Source organism: Ambystoma mexicanum, chromosome 8 (genome assembly GCF_040938575.1).
Source record: "Ambystoma mexicanum isolate Mex_15411 chromosome 8, UKY_AmexF1_1, whole genome shotgun sequence".
In the NCBI taxonomy this organism is placed as follows: Eukaryota; Metazoa; Chordata; class Amphibia; order Caudata; family Ambystomatidae; genus Ambystoma; species Ambystoma mexicanum.
Window position 1 is genome coordinate 1,381,195,562 of NC_090929.1, and position 25,776 is coordinate 1,381,221,337.

Here is a 25,776-nt window from a genome sequence, read left to right on the forward strand (position 1 = left end):
AAACTCGCAGTGGGCCAATGCATCTGAGTGGAGAGAAACAACCCCTTACCAAAGGCAAAAGAAAAGACGCTGGTGATTAGAGCTGTGTTTGTACTCTGTTGAACCAACCCATTTCCTACAAGACTGTCCACTAAAATCAAAAAGTGCTTGAAAGACTGTAGGAGCTACTGAGCCAAGCGCTTCACTAGTACAGGAGGCACACAATTAGCAAGCTCTGCAGTTGGTTTGTCAGCACTTCAGTGCAAACCCTCATATCCCAGGTTACCCGAGATCCTAGCACTACAGTGTGTCCTGATGGTGGGAAGTGTAGCTTATGTTGATTGTGGCATATGTTGATTGGAATATGCATCCCAATTACACATACTGTGATTATTCACAGGATCTCGTCACTCCTTCCCAGAGGGGAGCCCTTTCCTGTGCGGCTAGGGAGGTGAGGCTGCCACCAATATTCCCCTTAGGGGTGTTGGATTGCAGGGCCTCACAGGGAGAGACTCCCCTCGTGGGGATAAGAACTTTTGTCCTGTGAAGGACCTCCCTATACCCGTTTCCCCAGAGGCCATGACCCTGGAAAAGCCATAAAACATCCAACCTGACAGTGCTACTGTTTGTTGTTGTAAAGTCCCTTCTATCTCACTATCTCACCCTCAAGATCTTCTTTGACTGAGACGAGGAAGAGCCAAGGAAATATGCAGAATAACTGCAGACTGTAGTAACAAGAGACTGTGACGAGGTGGCCCCAAGGAGGCATGAGGATTGCATCAGGAACACCAAAGATATATGTTGACGATATGCTGGGGCAGGCCCAGCTATATAACATAAAGACTGAGGAAGGACTAATGGTGGGGGAAAGCAGTAGCAGCCGCAAGGGAAGCCGGTGTCTGTCCTGAGCAGCCTGGGATGTTTAAACCCGTGGCATCCGAAGTCCCGAAAGACAGTTGGTCCTCGGGCAAGAAGCAGAGAAGAGCTACGCGAGCCGGTGGGAGACCGACTCGATACTGAAGCGGGAAGAATCCAGCAGTGGCGTGAACTCCAGGAGGTGGACTGCATGGTCCATTAACAACGCCGAGACCGCTGTGGAAATGGCTCCTTGGAGCTGCAGTGACCGAACAGAAGCAGCAGAAGAGCATGCTGGGAAAGCGTGTAGAACCAACACTGACGTGAGACCCTGAGACGAACCGGTCACACTCCCTAGTCAAAGTGAAGGTAACAGGAGTTGTTGTCCGGTGGGGTCCGGGGAAGTACAAGAGTCAAATCTTCTTTGGGAGTAATCTCCCTTGTCACAATAGTGATGCCCAAAGAACCAAGAGTCAAACGTTCCTTGGAAGTGAACTCCCTTCTCACAGCAGTGATACCCAGAGAACCAAGAGTCAAGTCTTATTCAGGAGTAATCTCCCTTGTCACAATAGTGATACCCAAAGAACCAAGAGTCAAACGTTCCGTGGGAGTGAACTCCCTTCTCACAGCAGTGATACCCAGAGAACCAAGAGTCAAGTCTTATTCAGGAGTAATCTCCCTTGTCACAATAGTGATACCCAACCAACCAACCAAGAGTCGAGCATTCCTCTGAAGTTAACTCCCTCGTCATAGTTCTGCTACCCAGAGGACCAAAGTCAAGTCTTCTTCAGGGGTAATCTCCCTCATCACATTAGTGATACCCAAAGGACCCAAAGGACCAAGAGTTGAGCATTCCCCACGAATGAACTCCATTGTCACAGTAGTGACACCCAGCGAACCAAGAGTAAAGGAAGTCATGAGAGGAATCTCCCTTATTACAATAGTAATCTACAATGCAGCCAAAGTACAGAGTGCCTCACGAGTGAACTCCCTCATCACAGTCGTGAACATAATAAGCCTGGAAAACATCTATTAAATCAAGAACTGTCTGGTAGCAAACTTCTCAATGATCAAGATCAGAAACAAGGCCCGGAAGCCTTGGCAGTATAAGGAATATAAGAAGAAGAATTGACAAAACCTTGCGATTGTTAACCAAGAACCCCTTGGAGGAAGCCAAGAGACCTTTATAGATTTGTACAAAAGACTGTAACTGAATGGCCTTCAAGATCCCTCCAGATAGATGAGGAGAAGGCAGTCATCCTCTTTGTCATATTGGTAAATCAGACCCTATTGCAAAAGACTACTGTTAACCCAGCCTAAAACTGAATTCTTAAACCAGGAGAAGGGAGTCATTCTCCTGGTATCCTTGTCAATGGCTTATTGAATCCTTTTGTGTGTTTATTAGTGGTAGCGATAGAGTTGTTGGTTTGGACAGAGGACAGTGTTTTGGTTTTGACATACAGCCTGACGACAAGCACCCTGGCTATTCTATGTTTAGGTAGGGATAACCTTATAGAAATAGGGAAAGATACGTTATTTTTCCTTTTGCTGAGAATAAAGATCTATAGCCAAAATGCCATCCCGTTGTCGTCCTCACTCCACCACACAACAATACCCACTGACGGCGGACAGTGCAGTGGAGTGTTCGAAAACTGACTTCAGGGCCTGTGAATTTATGTGCCCAACTGCTTGTCTTCCTATATGGTAAAGGCCATTGAGAAGAGATTTAATTTGATCTCATTGATGCCACACAGTTCCAGTTCATCCTGGGAATACCATGGTTATTTGCCCATAGCCCACTAATCGACTGGAAAAGATGAGTGGTAGACTACTCGTCTCCCTTCTTTATTAATGATTAGTATCCCCCGAATCCAGATAAGAATGGATATCTGTGATTTCACTGAATCCACTTCACCTAAAGGAGTATCTACTTACCTAACCAATTCGAAGAAAACAAAATTCGAAGAATTCTTATTAAGTCAAATTGGATTCGGTGAAATGTACGGATAAGAATACCCAAGCCTCGGATTATATCTATTTCTTCTAAAGACACTTTTGTCTGTCTCCCACTCACTCTCACACACACAGCCCATTTGGTACCACTCTCTTGATCTAACACCTTACCTCACCATTTCCAATTAGGCCAAAAAGTAATAGCACTCACTATGAGGGCATTACCAGATCTGTAACTTAGGCTACAGGACATTACCTTACCAGTTGACACCCCCATTTGAGCATTCATTGATTAATTAGCACAAGGAAGTCATTATTGACCTCCTCTCAGCCAATCAGAATGTTCAGGAGGTAGTCCATATCTACTGGTATTGACTGTATTCCCGACATTCTGACTTAAAAACGTTTCTCTACATTCAAGAAACAGCAATGCAATTGCTCAGCAAGATTTCTTTCAGCAAAACACTCCAACCTAATTTAACAGAAGAAAGTGAAACGTAAAACATGGTATCATGATATTTTCCTAAATTATACCCATAAGCTTTACATTTTATTCATTATTTCTATAGCACCGAAACCTGTGGGCATCAGGGCACGTAACAAAAACACACAAGAGACAATAGAGATACAGGACGATCAAGGGAGGGCAGAAGGAGGAGTTATTCAAATAGGATGGTTTTTAATTGTTTGCAAAATGGCCACAGGGTTTCTTCTTGTCGCAGCGCCAGAGTGAGGGAGTTCCAGGCTGTGGCAGCAAGGAAGGGGAACAATCTTCCATTACACCGAGCGCGATTGGTCTTAGGACATACTAGGAGTCGGTGGTTGCTAGATCTGAGAGTTTTCTGTGGGTGGTAGTTCTTAAGTTTTTCTTTCAGATACGAGGGAGCTTTGCTGTAGATACATTTATGTGCCAGAGTGAGGGTCTTGAAACATACTCTCGAGTTTACTGGGAGCTAGTGGAGCGTTTTCCTGTGCTCTGAGATGCGTTTGCCCCGGCTCGTGTTTTAAATGATGCGAACGTCGTCATTTGGGATTTTCTATAACTTGGTGATATTGCCTTTTGAGGCGCCACCTAAGAGCGCTTTGCAGTAATCAAGTCGAGAAAGGATAGTTGCTCTGGCTAGGGTTTCACAGTTCTATTCGGAAATGAAGGGCTTGATTTGCCTAAGCAGGTTCAGATGATAGTACGTGGTTTTCATTTAGTTGTTTACTAATGATTCAGAGCTCAGTGAGGAATCCAGGTAAGGACCCAGAGTTTTGACCTTGCCAAGTGTCGGGATGAGGCAGCCATCAACCTCAAAGTGAGCTTAACATGGTAATTTAGATCTAGCTTGTTGTGGGCCAAAGGGTAGGAGCTCGGTCTTAGTTGTTTATGTACATCTGGTGGGTTGTCATCCACTGTTTGATCTTGTGGAAGATCCTGTAATGTTTGGTAGAGTCAGAGTCATAGTTGCCATTCAGGGTGTGCAAGAGTTGAGTGTCATCAGCGTAGTTAGAAAATAAAATATTAGCCTCATCCAATTTATCACACAGTGGCTTGATATATATGTTAAAAAGGGCTGGGGACAGACAAGCTCCCTGAGGGACTCCATAACAGAGGGCAGCAGTGTCTGAGCTGAAACCGCCCCAGTGTACTGCAGAGACTCTTGCTGGACAAGGAGTGAAACCATGATAATGCTTGGTGAGAGCATCTGCCGGCCCTTTTGAAGTGTACCAAGCAGGATATTGTGGTCTAATAAATCAAACGCTGTGGATAAATCCAACAGCATCAACAAACCCCATTGATGTTTATCAACCATGTCGAGCATGTTAGTTTGAAGGTCCAGCAGAGCACTGTCTGTGCTGTGGTGAGCCCTGAAACCGGATTGTCTAGGATGGGGAATGGAATGTTTGTCCAAGAAATCTTGAAACTGTCTAGTAGCGATTTTGTTGACTATCCTGAGAAGAGAAAAAGAGTTGGTGATCGGTATGAGGTTAGAGGGGACTTCGAGACTGAGCCCTGCCTTCTTAACTAGTGTTGTGACAGTAACTTTTTTGATGCAATCAGGAACAATATTGTGCTTAAAGAAAGATTTGACAAAGCAGGTGAAGAAAGGGATAAAAAATAGTTTATGATCAAGGATGATCTTTGAAAATAGCACTTCCCCAGGGCAGGAGGTCGGAAGCATGGTAGCAAGGGCTTCCGTTAGTTCAAGTGTAGTGACGGCTTTAAAGGAAAAGGTTAGATGGTCTGCTACCTGGTCCAGTTTCTCTGGCGTGGTGACGGTCTGAGGTGAGCAACCTGGGGCCTTTTTGGGGTTGATCTGGGCGTGTGTTTTGATTTTCTCCTGTATGGCTAAGATTTTATCAGAGAAAGCGACCTGTACCTTTGAGCAATCTTCTTTGGTTGGCAAGAAGGCCTAAGGCTGAATTGTATGCTTTGCAAGTGTTTTCAACATTTTGAAAAGTTTTTTGGGGCAATTTTTGGCAATTACTATTTGTTGGTCTAGAAAAATTTTCTTGGTGTCAGGGACCGCCTTTTTATAATATTTAGTCAAGGCCTTCCAAATTGCTTTCTGATCTGATTTGGGTTTAGACCAAGCATGTTCAGCTTGTCTCTTTTATTTTTAAGTTCCTCAAGTGCAGATGTGAATCAGCCGTTACGTGAGGTCCTGTCTCTTACTGTGATTGTTTTAATAGATGCAAGTCGGTCAAGCATGTGGGTCATATGCAGCTTAAAGGTGGCTGCCAAGGAATACAGGCAGTCGCTATCTGTGGAGCTGAGTACTCCATATCGTGAGATCGGATGGAGTGATTTTTTAAAAATGTGTACTCTGGACTTAGGTTGCTTTTTTAGACACTGGGGGTGGGTATGAAATTCGACAAAAGAATGGTGGGACCAGATACATAGCTTGGTTCCTGTAATTCTAATGTTTAAATTCTTACTAAATCACCCAATCCAAGATGTTGCCCTTGCTCTGAGTGGGTTCCTGATTTAATACATTGAGATCACAATTATTTAAGCTAATTTCTAGGTTGATTGTTTCAGGGTCTAGGGTGTCTCCAAGCCACCGATTTAAATCACCCAGCACTGCCTGGTTTATTAAGTGGTAATAATGTTTGGGTAAGCTCCTCATTCAAATTGTACGTACACAAGTATAATGTTAATACGCGAGGAGTGCGTGGGTGTACATTTGAGATGGATAATCTCACACCGTCTCACACCGTGGGCAGGTGAGAGGAGTTTCGTAGAGATGTAACTCTTCTTTGGTGATGATCTCCACTCCCCCCTCCTTTATCAGTCTCCCGATTTTCCGAAAAGAACACATAGTTATTCTTGGTAATTTACTGTGTTGTCATTACTTCTAATTACTTCCTGGAGAAGTAATTGTGTAGATGTAATTAAGAGTTAAGGTTCTATAGGGGGCAGGGGTGCATGAGAGTGAACCCCTCCCATAAAAATGTTTTTTTTTAAAAATTCGAAGTAATGACAACGTAGTAAATTACCACAACGTTATTTAATTTCTTATAATAATTTAGAACCGTTTAAATGAGCTTTGGAGTGAAGTTAATAGAAACCTCTATTGTTGCTTTAAATGTTATGTTTTGCTGACAACCCAGCCATTGTTTTTGGAATGTTCGCAGTGCCTGTCACTTTGGGTCAGATGTATCATTTAGCAGTGCTGCTGCTCCTTGTTCTAGTTTGTGACTGTTCTAATTGTATTTTTCTGTCGGCCAGATCCATTAAGAGGATGCCTTCGCACCATGTAATGGAATTACGAGATTCAGTTTCAGTTATGCATGCTTAAATAGCTGGCGCCTCCTTGGATGATGAATGTGTGCAGAACTTACAAACCTGCAGGAGTATTTCACATGCAAGCTAGACGAAAATTACGCTTCTTTCCAGTGTCCTTCCAAATGGCTTCATACCATCAGTCACGAAAAATGTAGCCATTTATTTGAAGATTTGTGTTTGTTTTTCAGAAGAATCTCCTGAGTCCTCGCCTCTTCTGTTCCCTTGTGGATCCATCAAACGAGAAGTGCTTCCCAAAATACTACGAGCAAAGAGTATGTATGCTTTGGGGGCTATTTCCACCCCTTCTTCCTCACACATCTTATTCCATCAGACATTTTTCTGTGGGTTCCTCTGCCTTGGGGAGTTTAGTTACTGTGAAAAACTCAAGAGCTTCAAGAAGGCATGAATTTTTCTCATGAAAGAAATAGTAGGCCGGAGCCTTGCTTGGCCCTGTACAATGCTTGGCACAGATCAACAGCGGGGCCCGATGCAAGAAGCTGCCATTATCTCACCTTTAATAATGCATTACAATTACGTTTGTGAGAGCAGTGGGGGTAGGTTACATGATATGGCTTCTGGGCAGCTATGGAAAAGATTTCTCACAAACTTAAAGGGGAAAAGTGAGGTGTGGCACAGCCTTGTAAATGCCTTTGCGGGTAGTTTATGGTGATGTTTAACTGTTGTATTTCTGTTTTTAGAGTTGGGTATTGACATACTGTATAGGTCTCCAATTTCAGTCCTCAGACGCAACAGCCACACCACATTTTCAGGGAAACTGATGTCTATGTTACCATTTTAACAAACCCAGTTTAGTGTCACAGGGGCTTATTACGAATATGGCGGTGCAGGAAAGAATTGGTGGTAACAGAATCACAGCCACATTTTCCGCTCCACCATACTATAAGTATGCCCCTGGAGTGGGGGATTTACCTCTAGCATCATGCTGGGGTTACATCCTCCCACTTTCTGCTGAAAATTGGCAGAATCGTTTGAATTACTGCAGCAATAATTCCTCAAAAATGCCACAGAGTACAATGGACTCTCAAAAAATGTGGATTAACTCCACCACAGCCACTTGTAATCTGACGGTAATTCTGCCCGACCAAGTGGCGGTAACGGTAATTCCGTTGGGCAGTAAATCTGCCGTAATTCCGCCCAACTCGTAATGAGCCCCCACTGTATTACATTTTATTTTGTGCAGCCCTCTAGAAAACACGAGGTGGATTTGATTCTCTAGGGCAGTACTTGCAGAACCAAACATTGGCTTCTGTTTTGCCATCCGTGGTTACCGTGCATTTCCGACGGATAGGCTTGTTTCTCTTTAGTGTTTGGAATTCATCCAGTGTTTGGAATTTATGCTTCACGTGTAAAATAAAATCAGTAACAGAATAATCAACCCCCCTACCCTGAAAATGTTTTGTTTAAAATGTAGTATTGGTATGTTGATTAAAATGTGATACTGGTATGTTGTTTCCAAATATGTATTTAATGATGTATGGTCATCATGTTACCTATGTGTGACAGTAGCTAACACGCATTTTCTTTCCGTCTTGACAATCCCTTTAAATTTAGTTGAGAACTGCAAGGCAGACTATATGAGTAGTTTATATATCAGGGCAAGAAGAAAATTCCTGACCAACAAAAAAAGAATCACAAAATGTGCTTGATAATACTATGAAAGCAATATGCCCTCGGCTTGGCCAGTTTATTATTTTCCATTTCACCCTCCCCTTCCTATCGTATAGTGGAGCATTGTGCTGAGGGAAATATTGTAGCGTATTTTAGTGATTCATTGTATATATGGTCACACCAAAAAGTGAGCTGATTATTTAAAATGTTTTTCGATATACTGGGCAGTTAGCTCAAAAGTGTGACCTTGCGGCCACTTTGAACTACGTGTCCTTCAGGTGGAAGGTGTCAAGGTGACGGTTTGATTGGTTTAACAATGTTTTTAAGTGGAGTTTGAAGGAGACTGACCAGCGAAATGCCCTATTGGTGTGGATCAAGCCCTAAAATGAGGGACTGTGGTCACAGTATGGCCAGCTAACAAATGAAGGCTAGGCTTCAGTAACCCAGTCTGCAAACATTAGGAGCCAGTTTTGAGCGTTGTGTGAAACCCCTCGATTTTGACTTTTCCATAGGCATGGTGAGCCTCCTTAACCTCGCCGTGCATAGCAGAGATCACCATGTCAACTTTGCCAATGACAAACTGAAGGTAGCATAAAGCCCTTCATTTTAGACACTAGCAAGGAACAGCTAAGTTCCAAAGATGGACCAGTTAGATGGAACTAAGAACCCTCTTAAATTAGAATGGGATGTAGGTTGTGGCTCCTCTGACAGCAATCGGAGTCTGCACCATAACAATACCATACTAGTTAGCTGCTTATGTGGCATCCATCATGGTGGCAGAAATTGCCCATACTACAAACATCAAAGTGGCCCACTTCCTATCCAAGGGTTGGCAAAATATCACTTCGCCTATGGTGGCAAAACTCCAAAAACTGGCCCTAAAATCAATGGTCTGAACTTGTCTACCATTTAGGTTCTGGAGGGCAGCAAGAGGCTCAGTCATGATGGCTATGGCATTGTGAGAGACATTGGTCCCTCTTGGATGAAGCTTCTTAGCTTCTCTGTGAGCTATCTGCATTGTCTAGGTTCTTCCAAATATCTATTTCAAAGCTACCATCACCATATCTGTTAAAAGAGTACAGCAAGGTTAAATGGAGATCTACAAAGGCATAAAGTCAGTTCACCTGAAGCCTACTCTTTGGGAGAATTGTGGATGGAGGTACAGTGTTCTAGTGCTATACTATGCCGAAGTGCTAGGAAGCCACTTTTCAGAAGCATGTCTTTGGTTTGGTGTGTACTTTAATGACACAATGGCTAATCCCCATCACTATTGTTAGTGGGAGGTTATGTTTTATTAAGAGACAAGGGAGGCAAGTGTTATGCATTTACCACTTCTTTAGGTTCAACACGCAGCAAAGACATTTTTCTTCAAATAACTTGGATTAACAAGAACATTTGTTTGTATACAGTAAGTTGAAAACAGTACTTTCCACAAATGCAACATTGCGGTCCGCTCATGGTCCTTAAACAGCCAATCAACGACAGTTCCATCCAAATTAGTCCTCCATCCTCTTCATAGAACCTAAACCCCTCACTCACGTTAGTAAGCTCTAGTAAGAATGGTTGAGCCATTCTATATCAAGACCAGAGGGTTCTGATTATGGAAGTTCAAAGCCCTTGCAAAACATTAGCCACATGCTTAACACGCTCAAGATAAAACGTTTGAATATCTGCATGAGGAATTTCTTCCAGCCATTCTTTCATCACTTAATGAACTAGGGCAGCGGAGGAGACTAAGGTTTTGAAAGGAAATGAACAGCTGAGAGGTGGAAAGTGGTTGAAGGTCTTTAGTTTTATTTTCATAACATTGTAAACAATGCACCTCGAAAAGTTTCTGAACCCCAGGGAAAGAAGATTCAGAAACCAAAGTGATAGTACATTTAGTTCTGCTTGTGATAAATAATATCACTTCTCCAGGAAGAGAAAACGTATTCACATCGGAATCTTTAACATCAGAAGCACAATTATTGGACACAAGGCATAATCATGCAGTGAGAAGCTGTGCAGAGACATCATCTTTGTCGGTCTTGCATTGAATTAAATGAAATATAACATTAATATCCCAAAACGTAAAATACTTATCCTTAGATGGTATCTTGATGTTAAGGGAGCGCAATGCTTTTTATATGAGGAAAGGCGTGTCCACTGATTCACCATAACACGCAGAGATAGCTGATCAGAACCCAATAATGTTTCTGTAGACTTTACCCTATTTAAATTTAAAAAATCCAGAGACCCCTCTACATGCACAACCCTACTCCCTGTGTCCACCCTGAAGAGTAGGAGGATTGAGTGAACTTGGCCCATGATTCCTTGAAGACTTGGGTGGTGTCATACAAACGGCCTTAAAAAGACTAAGACTTGCTTAAATCTTTGGAGAAACTAATGAGTGGTGGTCTTGAAGCACTATGTATGCGAATAGCTCCCTGGGTCCGTTAGTCTGGGGATGTCTACAGCCAGTTCCAGGAGGAACAGGAGCCAGACTTTAAATGGCAAAAATGCAATGAGAAGTACTATGGACGCTTGTTGCCTTCAGACTTTTACCAGACCTCTCGATATTCTAGAGAAGGAGGAAAAGCATAGCCTTTTAAACTAGGTCCAGTAGGAATGCAACACTTCTATCAGCACATCCGGCCAGATCCGGTCAGCAGCTGAAGAATAGGGCAACCTGACAGTTGTAGCGAGAGGCAAAGAGATACTTGTCCATGGGCCATCAGAGGGATTAGAGGAGGGCAAACAAGGTGTTATCTAGCTTCCAATTGCTTCTGTCCTGAATGTACCTGAATGTCCAATCTGCATCACTATGGGTCAACCATGGAAGGTATTTTGCATATAGAGTTATAACTCTGTGAGGACAACATTTCCAAATTCCTTTTGCTAGATTCTCCAAATCTTACGGCTTCATTCCCCTTATGCTATTGACTGCTGATATATTGTCCATTCAAAGGACACCATTTGTTTGGTTCTTCACCAGACTCCTAAGAGCAAAAGAGGCTGCAAAAACCTCAAACAGTGTATGTGATGATATCTCTTTCTGAGACCATTTCCCTCCTGTGGAGATGTTCCCTCTCCTCATGCCCCACCGTAGGTTGCCCACATCTAACTCTAAAACTATGTAGAGAGTGGGACTGAAGATTGCCCTTCTGCTACAAGCTTTCATGTGTTAGAGCCACCAAAGTAAATATGCTCTGGCACCTGGGGACAATTGACTCAGCTGAGAATAGGAAACGTTCTTTTGGAGGTGTTTTGCATTATATCCCTGGAGAGCTCTGTAATGCAAGAGGGTATGAAACGTCACCCAAGTAAAGATGGAAAGCATCACTACCACCCGAGCCAGAAGTCTTCGAGAGAAGACGTTTTTCTTTAAAATTGTACTGTCCTCATGATGTAGTCCCTTCTTTGCAAATACTTTATTTCAATGCCACAAAAGTGTCAAAATCAAAACACAAAGGTACACTATTAAAACATTGAAAGGATTTCTACAAAATATATATAATACAAATTATGATTCAAAGTTGCAGGATACAATCCTGTTGATTCCCACCAAAAGAAAATGTATTCTGAATCATTAGGAGTCGAGTCCATAATTATCAAAGGACTACATCTTCTTGTGAACATATAAAATAAAGTACCATTGGAAAACACCATCCAGTAGCAACAGCGATAATTTTAAAGTGCTAGTATTTAGTGAATATTAGCGCATGTCTCAAATACTAATCTTTTGCCAATGTGATACTGTTTAGTACACATAATAGACCATGCTGCCCCCAATATGCTCATAATTAGAAACCATACAGTTAAAACAATCAGCCAATCAAATAAAAAGTATGATAAAAACAGGAAATAATAGTTAGTGCAGCTCACTAAAATACAGCTCAAGCAGTCATCAATTGATTGGTTTAGGCTATTCCATTTACAGACCTCATTACTGCTGCTCTTTTAAGCCATGATCTATGCAAAAGGTTGCAACTGCATATACATTTACTGAATCATTAGTCCTTTTACAAAAGATGATGTCCTCATTTATAGTAGCAATTCCCTATAACAAAAACCTTGTTGCAAGCACATTCTCCTAAAGTTGAAATACATTGGGCATGCTAGGAGAAAGTGCTCTTCTGTCTCGATCCTATTTCTACAGTGCTGGCATTTGTGTGTTACTCTGTCATCCCACTTGTTCGATCTATAATGAACCAGGAGAATACCGAACCTTAATTTAATATATAATGTACCCATGACTCTTGGTTTCATAGAGTCCAGGTATGCTTCATAGCCCATGATAAGATTGTTCTTCCAGTAGGCACTCAATGACCAACTTGAAATCATGCACAGCAGATCCAACTTGCATTTTGACCGAAAGTCGATCTTAACAATCTCTTGCTAGTAATACTTGCGGGATATAGCCAGAGATCAGAGTGCCCAATTTCATGCAAGGTCTTTTGGGCATGTGCACATCATGCCAGTGTCGCCCACCTGTCTGCCCATGGACATCCAAAGCTGCCTATCTGTATTTGCACAATTCCGGTCTACTCCACAACCTGAGCCAGTATAATACTGATCTAAAAGCCACAATCTGGTTAAAGGGGGGCAAGCCCAATTCTTCATGCACCAGCAACGTGGACGTACTATTCGGTATCCCCAAGCTTTTCTTTAGGAAGCTATTCCCAATCGCACAGAATATTCCTGAATTAGTGTGACCCCAGATATCAGCCCCATAACAGGTAACCTCTCTAGCTTGAAGTTTGTATGCCTTCAATGATGACCCTTTGGCAGTATAGCCATGCTAATGTAAAAATATTGCAATTGCCCCACAGTATCTTTTAGAGTGAGGCTTCTGCTTTATCCAAATGATGGTTCCACTTGCAGGAGCTAGCAATTCCCACTCATAAATAGTCATATGTCTTGACTTGCTCAAAAGCGCCCTTCTCCAGCATTAGGTTACAAATGTGTCGTTTTTTTTTTCCTTTTGGAGAAAGCCATAGACTTTGTTTTGCCAATGTTAATAGCTAAGCCCCTTTCAGTGCAAAACTCTTGAAAAAGCGGAATAGGTTGGAGCTGTTTCTTTAGCCCAGTGGGTGTTAATGAAAGAAAGATCACAGTCTCTTCATTCTTGTCTTCGAAAGGGGACAAGTGGGTGGACAAGTGTACATTGACAAAAATCTATATCGACGTTCAGAAATTCGATTCATTGAGAAGGCTCTGGTACTGACTTTTTGGTGTTTATAACGAACCCCAGGCTTTTTGAGGAGAGTCACTGTTACCTTTAAATTTGAGAGCTGGATTTGTGTACCATAACACACATGTCATGCAAATCTAATATTCTCCTTAGTGCACTGTGTAGGGGAGGCATGGTATCACATGTATGACACTGACACAATAGGTACAATTTGTAAAAAAAACTTTATTGAAGTTTCGGGGGTTGGAAAACTCCTACTCTGCCCGATAACTAAGATGGGAGTAGTCTCGACCATCATACGATAAAACAATCAAAATGGCCTATGCTAACAAAAACCTAATGCCTTCCCTATCTCTTGTACAAAAAGGGTATAAAGGAGAAATGTATGCAAAAGAAAAATCAGGGGTCCAAAGAATGAATGTGGTTGAACCAGCTCTCCTCCCCATGTTGGACCACACAGAGTAAGAAGGTCCCTGTAGGCAGGATGACACACTCTGGCTCAGTTTTCAACACAATAAACAGTTCCAAAACGTGGATTGAGGCCCACCTGGCCTTCCACATTAAAGTCTCTCTTCATTAAGTTCAAAATAATGTTTCAACAAAAGGTTCACGTAGGTCCCCCTCTATCGTGCTCAGACCTCTTTAAAACACAGTTCACGTGGGTCCCCCTCTATCAGGCTCAGACCTTTCACAACAAAAGTTCACATAGGTCCAGCTCTGCTTGGCTCATACCACTTCAGAACAATGTTCAACAAAAACTTGCAAAGGGGCTCCCTTCCCCAAGCTTATTACACTTAGTGCCCACCTCAGTCGGGCTCAGACCACTTTCAGATGTCGAAGACTTTCAAATATGCAGGACTTTCTTTACAGGCCTCCGCTGGACCACTTCGACTCAAAGTTTCAGGTTCAACTTTCACTCTTCCCTTCTATAAGACTTTATTTGCTTACTTCACTTTTGCAGTTCATTTGCTTCATCGTTACAAACAATGCACCTTTCACATGGACTTTTGAGTGGGCTACTCGGACCGCTCCGTGACTCAGTATTGGTAATTCTACAGCTGTTGTTTACTTCAATGTTCATTCACAGGTCTGCCTTTCCTTGCATCTCCTCCACATACGTCTAACCTTCACTTGCGATATAATGTTGCTATTTCAAACTTTAACACACACTGGTCTCTCAGGTCGCTTGCCAACTCACTGGCTGTGTGCGTTCTTTCTTGGTTTTACGATTTCCAATTCACGAGTTAAGGTTAGTACGACAGGCTTGTCCTCGCCTCCCCAACTTTGCTGTTCACCCTGGAGGGTCGCTGGCGTCCTTGAAACACAATGCAGCCTTCTGATGTGGGATCTGGCCTTCTCCACATGTCTTTCATGGCCTGTCTGAGGCAACTACCTCCAGTTGGGAACTATTGGGGTTTTCGACCCGCTGCTATCGTCCCTTGGTCTGTCGCTCTGCTCCAGTAGGTTTGCCTTCACCCCGTAAGTCCAGCTCGTACTTGTGTTCCACCTTGCTCAGAGTGTAGGTTTTGCCTTTTATTTATGTGAAGACAACTAATTGATATCCGGTGTATGCACATAGAGTCAAGTGCCTGACTTTGCCCGACTCAATTAACGGGACATGTCCAGTACGATGTGTGAGAATTAGTCTGGTTACTCTGTCACCCTCTTCCTTGGCCTAGGGTTTGTGTAAAAAGGGAGGGGTTGGGACCTCAGAGAATCCAAAAAAATAGGATGGGCCAGATGAACTAAGAAGGGGGAATTCTGCGTCTCACCATCGGCTGCCTCACCCCTACTCACTGAAGACCCCTCGCACAGGTGATCCTCCAGCACTGGTCCACCCCTAGGAACTGGATTCAAAAGCGATGGCCGTGTCCTGGTTACCTGGATGACAAGTCTCAGAGGACTAGCAGGTGCGACACCCTATGGTTTCTCGCAACTGGTTCTGAGATAAGCCATAAACGGACAGAGCTGTTTGGTAAAGCCCCAAGGAGCTGAGAGCAGACAAATTGTATGAGAAAGGCGGCATGTCATATGCTGTCTTGCTAAAGGCATTAGGGGGATTTCGGATTGCGATGTGAAATGTGACCACCAGTTAAGCATCTTTCAAATCTACCTTGACTATCCAAACCCCTGGCAGGATAGGGTCTCTGAACAGATGAATCCCCTCCATCTTGAAATGATGATGAACTAAGAAGTCATTTTAATCTCTCAGATTGATAACCAGAAGGTGTCTCTCGTCTTCTTTTGGAAACAGAAATAATCTGCTACAAAAGGGAACTGCACATTGTATACCTGGAAGCAATGCCCCATTCATTATGAGATCTTGAAGCTCCAAGTCTACAAACGATTGTCTTTTGGTATGGAACACCAAGGGAATAGGTGGAACCAGCTGATATTGGACGATTGGGGGAAGATGTTAATTGTGATATTGTAGTGCAGTTAGGAGAACCCATGGGTCAGATGTGAAATTTGACCAATTTTGGGAGAAAAGGCTGAGTCTGCTAGCCAAACCTTCCTGGAGAAGAAACGTTTAAACGTGGCCTCCTCACCTGTAAAAGGGGACACCCATCTAGATCCTCTGCTGAACTTGCCTCTCCACGGACCTCTACTATGTGGGAAGAAAGTTGATTGTCCTCCCCTAAAAGAGAAATGAGTAGATGACTGCCTCTAGTAGCGAACTGTATGGGCAGAATGCACCTTGGTAAGGACTGTAAGGAAGTGGGTGCTGCCTCTCTGCCCTTGTTTAAAAAAAACTAGGAACAAACACTGTTCTCAAGTTTGTTTGGGTCTTATCCAATTCTCTCAAAGTATGCACATATGAAAACATGGCTCTAATAAAACGGTCCACAAAGAGATATATTCCATGGGTCCTGCATCCATGGAAGCCATAATCCATTAGTTTAGAGTCTGTACGCATGAGTAGAGATAATCTTTTCTCTGCTGTGTTAAAGCTGTATTTGCCATGCTGAGCAGGCCGACTGACCTCTGGACCCATCCCCTTTAAGTAGTAAAGTTGGGCATAGATACATTAATGGCACTGTCCAACAGTAATTCAAATTTCAAATATATTGTGTCCTCCCACGTATACCTCATCTTTCATTTACTCCGATATCCTGCCTGCAGCTTAGAAACTTTTCTCAGCACAGGTGCTGTGCGTCATCATTGACCTTGTGTCCTTCGAGGCCCTCTGTCCTCCTCGAGTATGATGTTGATGCCGGTATATATGGCACACACTGCGCCAGTTGCACAAGTTCTGTTTTTCCGCACAGCTAGTTGAAATGGTTCTTCACCCCAACGTGTTTGGTAACTGCGTCGTTTGCGAGTTCATTCTGAAAATGTCTACATCTTGTAAGTGATTTCAACCTGGCACTCCACCTAAGTCAATGCCTAGCGTGTGATGCACAGCTGGAACCCTTAATTATATATTTGTGTCTATAAGTTCTTTTATTTCTGAATGATGTACCCTTATATCACGCCCCTCTCTTTGAATCCCCCCGGCCTCAAGGAACCAGGAAGCAGGCTGTTTTGGAAAGTTAAGATTTATTTTTATGAATTTGAACAAGATATATATCACACTATTTAATATTTATCCAATAATCACCAATGGGTGATGTTACAATCAACAATCTCTTTAATCAGAATGTGTATGGATAAGTAAAATAATGCAGCATGGAATAATACTTGATATGGGTTCATTCAAATGCAATGTCACTCTTTCCCACTGATACTACTCAATCCCCCCTAATATGCAATATAGAGATGGAAGGAGACAAAACAGGTTTCAGGAATATACAATCTCAACCAATACAGCTTCAATCCCAATTCCCCCCCAGCAAGCAGAGAGAAACAGGAATGATTTCAAAACAGGTCAAATGCTTTTGAATGTGGTTTTGAATGAATGGGAAAAACATTGAAAAATGAATTTAATTCTCTAAATTGGATTCAAAAATAGAGGGAGCCGCTTTGTATGGTTTCAAGTAAACACTAGCAATGATGATTGAATAACTAGCAGATTGGAAACTGAATTCTGAAGTCTGATGCCAAGAATAGCTGTTTTACACGTGATGAAATTGAGCCAAATGCAAATCCGCTGCAAACTTTTCAGCGCGCGAGAAACGTGATTGCGGGAAAACTATAAGGAGTTGGAATGCGGTTTTAGGTTTGTTGGAAAGCTGAGGATGTTAGCTTCAATTTCATTTCTAGCATGTATGGTATGGAAGTTATGAAGGTTTTAGTAGAGGTCGTTTTTTTCTCAAAGAGTCAAGATTTTCAAATGAAAGATGCGCTTTTGAATTACAAACAGATTTTCTTTACACTGAGGAGGCTATGAAGATGCAAGATACCCAACGGACAGCCACCAGAACAGCAGCGCCTCTGCTCTGACTTTTGCCCACCAAGACACTTGTCTTTCTTCAGCAAATATATTAGCGCAAAGATGAATTTATCACTGCAATTAACAAAGGACTATATGGATGAGGGAAAGATTCAGAAAAACAAGAAAGAGATTCTACAATGCAGTTCTGGATATGATAGAATGGTTTGGATAGGATTACTTAAAGATAAGAGGTTGGCTATGGACAATTCTATGCTATAGATACTCACAAATATGGTTTGGGATAGGCCCGTCAGGATCTGGTCAAAGGGTTCTGGACTGGAATTCTGCTAGCCCACCGGACAGGATTCAGGCACCCGGTTCTGCACTCAGCACGGCACTCTGGTCTCTGCACCGCCTCTGGATTGGATCTGACGGGTTGGTTCTGGGTTACAGATATCTGGCTACAGCTCTGCTCTACTGTTTTGGATCTCCGGGTTCTGGCAAGAGTTCTTGGCAAGAAAGCAGAAACAGCAAAGCCAGGCTGTTCAATTTTTTGGTGTGCCCCTTGGAAGTCTGAGGTTAAAATCAGGTTGCAAGATTTTAAAGGCCAAGCTGAGAAGGGTTCAGCTTTAGAATTGGGCCTTCTGCGTTCAGTGTTCTGGAGTCTTGGATCTGGGTTCCTCCTGCAGAGCACTTCACCAGTAAGTCAGTTGATGGGTGAATCTGTGTGTCCCTCTAGGTCCTAAACACTCTCCTTTCCCAAAGGGGTGGGTAGGCTGAATTATACTAAGCACACCCTCTACGAATCCTATTGGTTAGAGTCTTTCCCCTCTCCTGATTTGAGAAGGAAATCAAGTGTCATAGTGATGCTGTATTTTACAACCCAGGGAGTACCTCCCCTTTGTTTCAGTACAGTAAATCTATTTTTCACACAAATCATATTTACAATATCACCAACTTGCTAATAATACATATTCACATTACAGATTTATTATAGCATGTATCCGTCCGAGTCCCAAGTCAGTGAGAGCTTTGGTTCAAATTTGACAGTTGTTCGCGCTTTTGGTTGGGTAGCCAGTGTCAGATCTGTCCACATTTTTGTCCATACCTGCGCATGACATCTGGGCATAATCCTGTAAACTTTCATATTCCTAGCATTATCACAATTGCTACAACATCCAAATTTCGGTAGTCCTGTCTCTGAACATTGCACAGAGTTCAGAATAGATTCAAACGGTGAGCAGCATTTTCATATTAACAACCTCTAATTTACAGATTTTTACAAATTGTTCACAGTTTTCTATGAGTCTTTTCCAAAAAACGATATTTTCTTGTGATCTAAGATACACAAATCTGTCTGGTCCCGCCCCCAAGGTTTGGCTGGGCCCAGAGCACTCCCAGGCTCTCTTCCTGCTGGCAGTTGTTTTCTGTTGACAGTTGAATCTGCATATCTTTTCAATCAAGGGAGTCTTTTTTCTCTCCTCAGAGCAACAGGCCAAAATCTCCTCCCACCTCCATTAACAACTCAATGACAGTTCCTGAGCCGAGAGCAGGGGGAAGATGCCTTTGTTTGGGGAGAGCTTTTTGGCGGCCATCCTGTTGTTTCTGATGAAAGCAGCACACAGTGATGTTGCAGGGCAAAGCCTAGTGGGCCAGAACATCCCACACCCATACCCTGAAAAAGGGCTTCAAGAGATGTTGGGAGTATTTGGCTAAGAATGTCTATAACTGATCCTCATCGGGCATGTCTCTGGTGCCTGGGGTTGGGCCACATCATTGATGATTGTGGCTCGTGCCAGTCTATGACTGCAAAAGCGTTACAGGAGAGGAAGGAGAAACTTGCTTTGGGCAAACCCTCCCCAAAGTCGTCTTCGGTTAACCCCCACGAAATAATCATCCAAAGAGAAGAGCCCAAGAGAGAGATCTCCACACCGGATCAAGAGGCAAAGTAAGCGCGCTAAGCGTTCGAGATCTCGTCATTACTCTTCATTATCTTCAAGGAGATCTTGGAAATTGAGTCCTCACTCCAGATCGTTCTCTACGGATTCCTTGCCAAAGGGAAACGGGTACGCTTTCTGAAGAAGGGGGGCTAGTAAAGCAGAACTGGAAAAATTCTGCCTGGAGATGTTTGAAGTGTTTGAGAAGGCGGTGACGCCAGCCCCTTCGAAGACATTGTTAGAGACTCCCGACCCCATTGCGCCAAAGGCCGACAGGGTTTGATAAAAACCGCTGACAGCAGGTCATCAAAGGCTTTAAAGCAATTGAAGACCTCAAAGACATCTCGTGCACCTCTCATGGCCTTGACGCCTTGAAGGGATACTCCTTCTCTCACCACTCAATACTGCCAAAGGCATCGAAGTCGAGTTCATCGACGTCAAAGTCATCGGGATCAAGGCCCTCAGCACCCTTTTTTTTCGGAACTGTCAATGGTTTATAAGCCTCAAGAAAAAAGACACTTTTTAAAGTCTATGGCCTCTATTTATGAGGAGGAGGTGGAGGAAGAAAGCCCTAACTATGGTTTCGGCTTGGAGTACGGCACTCGTGGTGTTCCAGAGGAGCTGAAATCCCAGGAACCAAGGATGAGGGACTGTGTGGACACCTTAAAGGAGGCAGTGGTCTGGATACTTCACCAGAAGTTTATTTTGGCACCCCTGACGGCTTGTGACAAAGGCAGCCGAAAGCCTTGAGAAGTTGCAGTCCTTTAAGGCAGCAGCTAAATCTCTGAGTCAGGTCATTAGGCAGCCCCCAACAATGCATACTTTCTGAGAGGTTGAAGTACAAAGATTGGGACCTTCCAGAAGATGTCATGGAGGTGTTGCTTTCGGCCAGAAGGCCAGCAACTAAACTCTATACCGCTGCCGCTGGAACAAATTTTGCAGCTGGTGTAGAGACATCCTGATGGGTTCTCCATTCGAACCATTACATACTCCTTCGTCCCGTCCCTTTTCCTCCATACTATATGGGCATCCCTCGCTAGTGATGGGAGACAGAACCTTTTTCACCAGAAAAATCAACATCCCCTTAAATTTAGATGTGCACAGGGGCACGGCCCTGGGAGCATGCGTTCCCCTGACTCCGCCCACCGGTGCCACTCCCCAGTCCACTTTTCCACGTCGAAGGGAACAGGCCGCTTTCACCAGCGCTCTAGGGTTAGGCCTCCATCCTAGTAATTCCATGCGCTCTTCACCAGAGATTTACTTTTGTCTTCTTTGTTCTTGTATTTATTCAGATACCTCTGTCCTCTGGTGCCACGCTCCTCCCCGGTGCATGTCCACGTCAGTGGGCTTCAGGAGGTGTCCAGCCTGCGAGGGTTTCTTCCCTACGTCCGACCCCCACACTCTCCACCTCCGCTGCCTTGGCCCCGACCATGACTGGGAGGGTTGTACTGCGTGTGCCGCACTCACACCACACGCTCTGAAGAACAGGCTACCTCGGTGGAGGGAGCTCTTCACAAGGTCGCCTCCACAGGATTTAAAGGACTTCATCAAGCACAAGTCCAGGCCCAAGGTAGGGGCACTGTATTGATCCGCAAAGGCGACTCCTTCCCCCGGAAGCGCCTGAGCGGCAGGGACCTAACAGGTTCTAGTACCAGTGTAAGTACCGAGGCTGCTTCAGCTACCGGGCGTCAGGCTGAGGGGTCACAAGATCCTACCGGTGACTACGCTGAGGGACCGCAAGGTTCTATTACCGGGTTTCCACCTGAGGGGCTATGCCCTAGTACTGGACAGATATCTGAGGGGGTGCCAGTATGCAGCACTACCAGCGACACAGCCGAGGGCAATCCGCCTACCAGGCCCCGCCCTGAGGTGCAGGGTAGGCTTCAACCTCCACCGCCAAGAGTCCTGGAAGAGGCTGGGCCCAGCGCAGCTAGCGCCACAATACAGGCATGTGGCCTGCAGCCCGACAAGATAGCCGCCGGGCCAGACAAAATGGCAGCTTGCCCGTCACCATCCCCCTTCAGGGACCAGGTAGGGGAACGAGTTTCCAGGTGGGACGGGTCTTCACCAGGCATGTGGCCTACGGCATACACTTCCGCGTCGCCGAGCAGATACACCCTGCATGCAGCAAGGCAGAGTGAACCCAGGTCTCCGCACCCTCGGGGCCCCACGCCCATGCCCGCGCCACCAAGTACTTCTCCGGCCTGTGAGGACAGGTTTTTTGAAAAATTCCTGACGCTTATGAGGTCTCTGCAGATGGGCAGCATCCCCAAAGATGTGATCAGGGACATGCTCCCTCCGGTTCTGCCGCTAGCACCCATTGCCCCTCCGCCCTTGATTCCAGTGCCTCTGGCTCTGATGCAGCCCCTGCTGCCCACGCCAGTTCCCACTACACCGGCTTCTATGCCTCCAACAGTCTTGGTAGCCCCGTATCAGCAGCTGATGCAGCCGCCGGCTCCTGTCAATACACCACAGCCCCGGCTCCCAGCACTCTCCAGCTGCACCTGACCAACAGGACACATTGGTGGACACGGATGTCGAGGAGGACCCCAACACACCTTCGTCGGCTAAAGCCTTTCATGAGTGGCTTGAAGGCCTAGCCGAATACTTGGTGCTTCTACAGCCTTAGGTGGAACAACCAGAGGTGGGGGGTCTTCACTCTACGCCCCACAGCTAGAATGGGGAGTCCAGTGCAAAAGGATGTGGTAGCACTTGCCAAAAAAGGATGGCTTAAACCTCATTCTGTGCAGCCTACCAATAGGCAGCTCAACGGCAAGTACAGACAGATGGAGGGGATCCACTCTTGCTGTCGGCACATCCGCAGCCACACTCCTCGGTGATCGCCACAGCCTCAATCTACTCCAAGCCACAATCGTCCAAGGCTACATCAACCTCTGCACTCCTGGGTAAGGAGGAGAAGATCCTGGAAGCATACAGAAATAAAATCTATTCCAACTCTTCACTTCATCTTCGTCAGTCCAATGCAGACGCTATGCTCGCTGCTGTCAACCAAAGGCTCTGACGGGAAATCGCTGACTTCCTTCTGGAACTTCCAGTACCCATTCTCAGAAATCCGACGCTTGATCCGCTTCTTCCCCAAAACTACCGACCTATCTCCAATATGCATTATATTGCCAAACTAATTGACCGCGCGGCTTACAAACAGCTTGGCCAATTTGCCAAATCCAATAACCTCCTAGACCCAGCAGAATCAGGTTTCAGACCATTAGGGGGGAACAGAAGCCTCCCTGGTCTCCATCTGGGATGACCTAAAAAGAACAGCTGACGCAGAAGGCTGCGCGGTTCTCATCCTTCTAGAACTTTCCGCAGCTTTAGACATACTACAAACACTAGGAATCAAAAGCACAGCCCTGTCGTGGATCTTTTCCTTCATCTCTAATTGGTCGCAAATCATGCACCTCGACCAATTCACAACCATATCACGTCCAATTTGCAAAGGTCTTCCCCAAGGAGCATCCACGTCACTGCTAATCTTCAATTTCTACATACAACCCATCCCCGCAATCATCCGTTCATACAACCTTACCTGCTACAACTACGCGGATGATACCCAGATCATCCTCAAAATCCCAAATACCAAAGGATCTGGCAACCCAGACCTCCCATCGTGCCTCTCAGATATTGACCACTGGATGACGACCAACCTCATCCTCAACCCTGGGAAAAGTGAAATCCTACTCTGCAGGAAAACATCTCTCATCCCCCAACCAATCCCTTGGCCCAAATCCCTAGGACAAGCATCAGCACCCTCAAAAGTGGTAAAAAAAACCTTGGATGCGAATTTGACTCAGATCTATCCCTCACCCAACACACCACCAGCGTATCCAAAACCTGTTTCTTTCACCTACGGATTCTCAGGCAGATTTTCCCCAACCTCACTTTCCCCACCGCTTCTTGGCTATCCACTCCATCATCCTCTCCCGCCTTGACTATGCAAACTGCCTCTACCTAGGAGCCCCCCACATCCCAACTACGGAAACTCCAAAGAATCCAAAATGCAGCAGCACACATGCTCATTAAACTTCCCGCCAGAGAACACATCAGCCCTACACTGAGAGTCCTCCACTGGCTCCCCATTGCTCGACGCACCACCTTCAAAGCCAAGTGTATCACCCATCGCGCAATCCACAACACTGGCTCTGAATTCCTGCGAGACAAAAATTGTCCCTTAACAACCTTCCAGGAATCTCAGATCCCGCAATGCATTTCGCCTAGTGATCCCACCGCATAGCTCCTTAAGACTTGGCGGCTCCTCCTTCTCCGTCCAAGCGCCAATCATCTGGAATTCCATCCACCTACACATTTGCAACATCGAAAACTACCAGAAATTTAGGAAGGCTTTTAAAACCTGGCTCTTCCCAATACTATCCTAAGCCACTACACCCTGTGAATACTCCACTAATAATCTCCTCCGCTTTCGATCATTTCTCAGGGGCCGGCGGCTCTCGCAGCGGTTTAACCTGACACACCACCACTCTCCGCTCAACAACACGAACTTCTAGAACCCCAGGTAAGCCAGCAGCTTTCGTTGTGGCTTTCCTGATCCACCAACATCCCACCCCCAACAACACTCCAACCCTACAAGTACCCGAGCTAAGCCATCAGCCTTCGCTGTGGCTACACTCGCCTCACACTCACCGCGAAACCATGTCCACCAATCCACACGAGAAACAATTACGAGATATGGGCCCTGGCTAGCACAAGCTAGCATTAACTATTCACTGCCTCTGTCAACCCGCAACACTCACCTTGGGAAGCTCCCTCCACTATCAATCCCCTCCACAACCCTATTCTCCAAGCTATGTCCAACAAGCCCTCGATGACTGTTACATTACGAATACTTACTGTACAATCGGCCGTAACCCACGGCCTTTCATGCCTAGGCCCCCCTCCGCCTACACGAATCGAGGGGTAGCCCCCCCGTTTACTCATTCTATATGGAGACCCCCAGCACCGCGAAACCGGGGCCGCCTGCTGACCATAGAGGTTTCTCAATTTAGGCACAGCCTCTCTAGGCTTACCATATGACGAAACATACTGCAGCGGGACACCCGGGACTTGCTACCCTAGTATTCTCTTCTTAGCCCCCTACTCAAATGGCACTGTTGGTGTAGGCTCTAACTTGTTTATCCTTGTACGCAATTGCATTGTCAGGTATAGGCCTCTCTCCCACCATATAGGACTCTCGAATATAGCTGAGCTTAGCCTTGTTCTTAAACCTCACTGTTAGGTGTAGGCCTCCCTCCCAATACACAAGACTCTCGAATCTACGGTACGTATAGCTCGCAGCACTAGCGTGGACACAGGCAGCAGGCACGGCCAAGCATCCATGCATGATAGAATAGGCCTACGACTAAGCAAATCCAGCCTAGTACATACATAGCCTTCCAGACTGAAACACCTGACGTACCTCAACACCTCTATCACTAGCACACAGCAACCACTACCCGAAAGGAACTTGGTATAGTTGACCCACATAAACTCTCTAAACAATAGCATTCTATCTCTAACCCTCAATAGCACCCACCCATGTGTCTGACCTCTCTCGGGCTGCTTAGTCGAGCCTTGCCAGCCACCTAAATCCTAGAACGGCAACATGCACATACGCATCTCCTAAACTAAACCCTAGAACTCTCTAACGACATCGACTACGGTCACCAAGGGCGTTCAACCAAGGAAAAGCGCATTGAGGCCACACAAGTGGGGAAAGAGCACTATATAAATAACAAAATACAATTCAATACAATACACTTGCTTCCATAAAGTCAAGGTAGTTTTGAGGGTTTGACCTTCTTTTCTACCAGAAATTGTATCCGAATTTCATTTGATGCAAGAGATTGTTTTACCGGCTTTCTACCCTCCTCCCCATCCATCTAAGGAGGAGGAGATGTTACGCAGGCTTGACCCTAGAAGAGCGCTGAGCTCATATATTAACAGGGTTTCTAAAACAAGACTGGACAACCAGCTGTTTGTTGGTTACGCGGGCCATAGAATGGGACACGCGGTTACTAAACAAACGCTGTCTCAGTGGATTATACTGTGTATATCTGAATGTTACAACTTGGCTGGGAAAGAGGTTCCTGAAGGTGTAAGGGCCCGCTCAACTAGTGGTGTTGCTGCTTCCTCAGCCCTCCAAAGA

The 25,776-nt window shown here is 44.9% G+C and overlaps 1 protein-coding gene across 12 annotated transcripts in view; it reads left to right on the forward strand.

Moving 5' to 3' along the window:
- UROS (uroporphyrinogen III synthase) overlaps positions 1–25,776 on the forward strand; it is a 1,119,872-nt gene that overhangs the window by 952,540 nt on the left and 141,556 nt on the right. For all 12 annotated transcript variants that reach the window (XM_069611496.1, XM_069611501.1, XM_069611504.1 and 9 more), the window contains one exon: positions 6,751–6,834. In XM_069611496.1, coding sequence (XP_069467597.1) covers positions 6,751–6,834 — 84 coding nt within the window. The remainder of the gene's footprint in view (positions 1–6,750; positions 6,835–25,776) is intronic.